General features: G+C 39.8%; 1 protein-coding gene across 1 annotated transcript; it reads right to left on the bottom strand.

Annotated features, from left to right (window-relative positions):
* Positions 1 to 5,343: 5,343 nt before the first annotated feature.
* On the bottom strand, positions 5,344 to 6,208 carry LOC133048672 (small ribosomal subunit protein eS1-like). Its single transcript, XM_061132454.1, has one exon. It carries the CDS (start codon positions 6,186 to 6,188, stop codon positions 5,433 to 5,435), a length of 756 nt encoding a protein of 251 aa, XP_060988437.1. The 5' UTR covers positions 6,189 to 6,208; the 3' UTR covers positions 5,344 to 5,432.
* Between the last annotated feature and the right edge of the window lie 714 nt (positions 6,209 to 6,922).

Here is a 6,922-nt window from a genome sequence, read left to right as displayed (position 1 = left end):
TTGAAGGTTTACCGGCAAGGCTTACAGCTCCAGTTTGCGAGAAACCCCTCCACTCTATCGACTCTATACCTCATTACTTTCCTGTCTCCAGAGTTTACTACTTGGAATAGGAAGATATTCCTATAATACATATTAGTACCAAGGTTATTTTATAATGTGAAAATTTTTGTTAAATATCAAATTTAGTGACAAAACTTTAAATACAAAATTAGAAAATAGGCTTCCTTAGAACATAAAGTTACCTCAAAGGTATTTGTTTCATTTACTCTATCACCTTCCCATACTCCATACTCTCCCACCCCTGCTAAAATACGCATGCTAAAAATTAGAAGAACTGGATTCTAGCTCTCATTCTGTGTTACTTGTTAGATGTGTGACCTCGGACAAGTCACACCTCTCTGAGCTCTTTCTTTATCTGTAAAGATAGTGGATTGGATTTTACAAAGTTTCTTTCAGGTCAAATAATGTTGTAATGCTGTGTTTCTTCACTGATCTCACAGACTTCAGTGAGATTTTAATAAAAGAACTTGGCAGAGTTCACTGGTTACATGACTCAGGAATCTACCTCAAAGAAACACAAAATAAAGACTGTCAGAGAAAACAGCAGACTTCCATTTCCTGGGAAAAAAGCTTCCTCTAGGACTAAAGAATGTCCATGTATTAATTCCCGTTACACAGAAAGCTCAAGGACCTATAGAAGAGTAAAAATCAACAGAAAGCATAGCTGACCACAAGTCGGATGCATCTACAAGTCAAGATTTATATAAAATGGATGCTTTTTGGAACCAACAATGAAATCTAAAATTCAAAATTAGTTTTATAGGAACCTTTGTGTTTCAAATCACAAAACAGGAATATAGCTTGTCTCATCAGGCTGTGTTAGCAGGTCTGAAAGTGGACTATTTTCTTCATGCAGAGAAAGGAAGAATCCTCGTACCAGACTCTGTCTTACTAATGGGCAGAGAGACGATGGCTAGGGAGAAAGACCTGTTTCGTCTAAATGGATGGTTTCTGCAAGAGAAAAGAGAACTGATGAGCAGGGACCACACAGAATGGTATAGCTGGTGAACCAGTTGTAAATGGGCCAGTGCTTAACCCCTAGGCATGTCCTCATGCTGCTTGCGGTGAACGATGTATGGAGGAAAAAGAGTAAAAGAAATAAATAGGCCTATAAAATACTAATTAGAATGTTAGGACCAAAAGAAAATCTAGAGGCATGCTAATTTCACCATCTTATTACATATGAGGAAATGAGACCTAAAGAGGGAAAGTGACTTGGCCAAGTATGAGCAACTCATGACACACCCCTGCCCCCATTCAAGTCAATCTAAATAAAACACTAATTGGTATCAATTAATTCGTTCCTTCCTTCCTCAGCAGACTGTTTGTCTAAGGAATGCTATTATCATTCACTACTGTAATACTCAAGGTTTTATTTAACAAACTTACTCTTATTTTAGCCCTAAAATGTCTGGACAGGGAATCGAGCCCTAGATACAGCTGCAAAACTAAGTTGATGCAAGTGATACACAGTAATGGGGCTGCATGTGGCTGAGGATTGTGAGTTAATACCACAGCAGGAAGGGGTGTGGTTGTCATGGCCAATGGGTCAACTGGTGAAGAGGACAGAATTCAGGCACTCTGAGCTGGTTCTGAGACCAATGTGACCACCATCAATTTCCAAGTGGTCTTGAGTCTCAGTTTACGGAAATCTCAACAGTGTCCAAGGTTACTAGAATAACATTCCCTACAGCTATGAGGAAATGCATTCCTAAAAAACATTCACCCTTCCTTTCCCCCCACCTCCTTATTTCTACCAACTCCCATTTCCCAAATCTCTTTGCCTTGACAAATATATTATAGCTATTCATAGTAGGGATAAAGAAGGAGGATTCTTTGTTATATGACAATGGGTCTACATTGGGTTTTGCTTCTTGATCAGTTTGACCAATTATATCTCATTGAGTCCTAGTTCTAAATGTGCCTGTTACATGATCTAACAAAGCAATCTCTGTAAGCCTCAGTTTCTTCACCCATAAAATAGACTAGGAAGCTCCAGATTCCTAATTCTAAAATTCCCAAATTTAATAACATTTTCCTGATATTACAAGTAGGCAACCAACTTGCAAAAAACTTGTCATTGTTTATTAGATATAAAGTTGTAAATAGAACGAAAGATTAAAAAGCTGCGTACTTTTTAAAAGTCGATTCTGTTCCTGCAACATACCCTAAACATTTCATTTTATTCCACCCTCACCATCCATTACAGACATGAGGACACAAGAAACATCTGAGATTATGGGTCCATAACCAGAAAAGAGCAAGCTCTGACATAAGGTGAAATCAATGTTGAGTTCACTATCAATCACCAGATATAGCTCCTTCTACTAGACAAAACCTGAATGAAACTAAAACCAAGATGAGTCAGATTTGCGTGACAGAACAAATCATGGTTCAGCCACAGATGGCAGAGGTTGTTGTTGTTGGCCCTTCATCCATCTGTCTATTCATCTTTACATTCATTTTTTTATTTTTTAATAACTTAAGGTAGCTCATCTAAAGTATTAACCAAACCCTCAAAATGCTCAAAGGGGTCTGCTATTAAGACATGTTACTAGAGGATACATAGTAACAATGAAAAACATTGCAACACAAGGTGTGACATTCTTTCCTTTTGGATAGTTATAACTCTGCCCACTCTTGGAGCTCAACCATGCATAGCCAATAATTAAGATGTGGGAAATTCCCGTGAAGAAACAGGTCTAAGTGAAAATACTGTCCAAAGTAGTCACCTGTGTGCAGCTGTGCATTAATTCCCCTTCCCAGGGAAGAGGAGACAGGAAGAGTAAGAGCCATTAAGCTGTCCTCTCAGTTCAGAATATTTATAATCCTCTCATTAGAACAGATTTCGTTTTTGTCTTGTACACAAATGCATACATTGTTCTGTGGACTTGGGGTATTCGCAAATATACAGGCAAAGGACCTCCTTAAGCTCAGAGTTACATTTCGGTACAAATACAAAGCTCATAGAACTGAACAGTCTGGAGTTGAGCATTTCATACACTACAAGAATGGCCAGTTTTGTCTCTTTGCCAAGGTCAATGGGCCAAGCTTTCCCCTAGTACTAGAGGAAGCTGAATCTATCTTAGAAACATGAGCAAACTGGAAAATCTGAACAGAAGTTATTTGTTCCACAAAAAGCAGCAAATGTGGTACAACTTTAAAATCCTAATGGTTTCACCACAGCCCTGGACTTCTGTCGCCTTAGAAAGGCTGCTGCCTCAGGCTTCCCAGCAGAGCCTAACATCACCCCCTCCTCTCCCCAGCCCCTCCCCCGCCCCCTACACACACTGCTGGCAGGGAGGCCGCCCTCTAGAGAAAGGCTTCCAGGTCTGCAGTTTGCTGACTGGAAGAATACAGCCCTTCTCTTGTCATTTTCTTTGTCTCAGTTAAAGTGGGATCTGTAAAACTGTGAAAGCTAAGTGCTCCCAATTGAAGTTACTGTACATTTATTGAACAATTACTATGTGTCCAGCTTGATAGCTAGCTTAGCAAATGCCAGCCTTAACCAAATATCACTATCACCTGGGAAGCTTTAAAAAACAATCTGCCAATGCCCAGTCCCTAAGAGATTCTGATTTAATTGGTCTGGAGACTTGGACAGCAGTATTTGCAAGGCTCCATGGTGTTCGTAACACAGTAACAGAGTTGAGACCCTCAAGCTCTGAACTGGAGATACAGAAAACAATGCACCCCAGTCTCTGTCTTGTAACAGATCCTGTGTCTTTGGCTAACTTTTAACTGGCACTGACGTTTCACCTTGGGTAAAACAATCTTCAGTTCAGGCTTTGTTGACGCTGTGTGCACAGGACATCGATCACTTTGGGGAGAAGTACGCACTATCTGCTAGCCAAATGAATGGGCTGCATGGTTATTTTAAAATGTCTGCGATTTATTTCCGTGATTGTTTCTCAGAGGCATAATTTCCTCTCACAGCTGAAGAAGTCCATTAAACACTGGTAGCTGCTCTCTCCTGCTCAAAATTCTCCCAGTGCCTAGCAAAAAAATTGGCACGAAGACAACACACCATCAGATTTGGTTCAGCCAAAATCACCCAGCAAAGCCAATCACAGACAGAACATAAATTTTGTCACAGGAGACATGCCTAGCGAGGTGCTTATGACTAAACTGTTTATAAAACATTGCCACAAATACTATTCTTAATCACATGGGGTAGGTTAAAATATCCCCTATTTTTTTTTTTTTTTTTCGGTCTCATCCTTTTAAGCAGGAGTCAATGATGTTTTCCACCGGCTCAGAGTCTGGCCAATTGCGACCAGTGTAGGAGGCATCCCAGGAGTCTTGGCCCAACTGGCCAGTGGGAGCCTGTATCTAAGGGGTGCCAGTGTTCCATTGGACCACCAGGGGGGAGATATGGCAGGCATCTCCTGTCCTCTCCTCTCCCCCAACCACCACCATCACGACCCCCAACCGTGTCCAACTGAACAGATGTCTGCCTTAGTGTCCCTATTTGCCCTTAAATTCTTTGCTGATTGGAATCCTGACCCCAAGCCAAGTTTGCTTACCCTTGACCTCCACCACAGAACCAAATCCCAGACCAGAGCCATAACCAGAAATCTTGGAAACAAATGTTTTAAAATTAGTCTTCCCCGCCTCATTCTGCCCTGTCTGGACACAACATACACACAAGACCCTCTCTCAACCGGGGAGGAGGTTTTGTCTCCATTCCTCTCAACCAGAGCCACAGCTAATGCTCATGGGGTCCAGAGCAAGGATACAGTTGATGACTGCCACATCATAAGTGTAACTGTTTAAAAGTTACAAATCAAGTACACTGTTAAATAAGACACATCTTACCCTCCTGCCTTGACAAATACATCTTCATAATGATGTTTAGTTTTTCCTCTTTGGCTACTTAATGGAACTACATTTTGGTATGTTTATTATGCTTGCTTTTATTTTGTCATGATTGAATTTTCATGATAATGATTGGTAACCTATACTTATTTATCATTTATCACTGCAACCTGTAGTCACTCCCAATGATGTAAAGTATTAAAATATAATTTATTCAAGGTACAAAATCTTGAATATATTTTTATTGAAAATTTAAATGCTAAAAAATAAAATTTTTTCATGGCTTTGGAATTTTATTTCTTCTGACATTGAAAATTATATATTAAAATTAAAAAGTGAACGCAAATGATAACTAAATGAGCATCAGTGTTAAATTTAAAAAATTTAGTAATGCTGAAATTATAAAACTTGCTCTTTTGAAAATTTATTTAAATCTTAATTTTTATTTTTATTTATTAATTTTTTTTTTTACCACAAATAAGATCTTTTATTTGTCACCATTAAGAGTCTGCATTTTAAACCGATTCTTGGACTGGTGGTTCGTATCCATCAGCTCATTCAACTTTAGCACCTGTCTCGTCCCCAGTAGCTTTTCCAGAACTACTACCTTCACCATGTAGCTCCATGAGTTTTCCCAATTCAAATTTAGGCTTCTTCAGCATTTTTACTTTTCTAACGAAGACATCATGGAGTGGATAAATAGATTGGCAAGCCTTTTCTATGTCTTTTCCAATGCTATCTGGAATCAATTTGTTGACCACCTCTTTCAAGTCGTTTGTCTGCACCTCTCGGGTCATGATCTCCATCATCTTCTTACGGATCTGGCGCACCTGCTGGTACTGGGCATAAGAAGTCTTCCGGATCTGATTGTTGCGCTTTTTAGTAAAGCCCACACAGAGCAGACGAAGCAAGTAACCATCGGTAGTCTTGACATCAACGTGAGCTTCAATCATGGTCTGCCATTTTTTGACCATGGAGCACATTTTGTCACGGGTAAGATCCATACCATGAAAATTAGTCAGGCAGTTTTTGCCCTGAACATCCTCAGTAATTAGCTTGAATTTTCTAAATGCTACTTCATCATTCTGCAGATCAGCAAGACTCACTTCAAAAACACGACCTTTGAGGCCATCAGACGCGATTTTGGTTCCTTGAGTTCTCGTGACCAATGTTTTCCCAATATTCCTTATATTGAACATAGCTGGTGCTTTCACATCATACCAATCTTTTTTAGAAAATGGGTCAACCACTTTCTTCTTGGCTCCCTTTTTGCCTCCTTTCGTAAGGCGCTTGTTCTTGCCGACCCCCATGGTGCAGCTCAGAGAGCCAAAAGGGCTATTTAAATCTTAATTTTTAAAGAAAACCTATTCAAAATTGTAGAATTCAACATTGGTTTAGCTGGTGAGGTTAAAAGTCAGTATCACACTTTACACATGATATACCTACATCTATGCTGTGTGCACAGCCACTCAGTCGTGTCTGACTCTTTGAGACCCCATTGTCTGTTACCTACCAGGCTCCTCCAACCATGGGGATTCTCCAATCAATATACTAGTGCAAGGAGGCAGTTCACAGCAAGTACAATAAAATCACTGAGTCCAAGAGACGAAGTTTGAAGTTCAGGACGCTGAAGGCAGCTGGAATCCATGTGGCAGGGAACGAGCTCCAGATATTTGCACAGAATTCCTCTTGAGTCCACTGCCAGTATTAAGCTTGAGTGCAAAGGATGAAATTCTTCTATGTCAGGCAAAGAATGATGGGGAAACTGCAGACTGGAAAACTCTCAAGAGCTCACACAGGACATCCTCAGGGCATTCAGCAGAAACTACAGGAGGGTCACACTTATTGATAAGATAAACTAGCCCAAGATTAAAACTTACTCCAAACCACCCTAACAGAGCTTTTAAACAAATCTTGAAAGGATAAAGCTGATCAGCAAATATTGCTACCTAATAGAGCAAAGTATAAATAGAGAAAACAAATTCAGGATTCAATACCCTAAAATTCACAATATCCAGCATTCAATAAAAATTACAAGGCATAA

This window comes from Dama dama, chromosome 29 (genome assembly GCF_033118175.1).
Source record: "Dama dama isolate Ldn47 chromosome 29, ASM3311817v1, whole genome shotgun sequence".
Classification (NCBI taxonomy): Eukaryota; Metazoa; Chordata; class Mammalia; order Artiodactyla; family Cervidae; genus Dama; species Dama dama.
This window is presented reverse-complemented; position numbering and strand designations above follow the sequence as displayed.

What these genes read in the sequence shown, in the direction of transcription:
- LOC133048672 (XM_061132454.1), bottom strand. Translation starts at nt 6,188, where the DNA reads ATGGGGGTCGGCAAGAACAAGCGCCTTACGAAAGGAGGCAAAAAGGGA.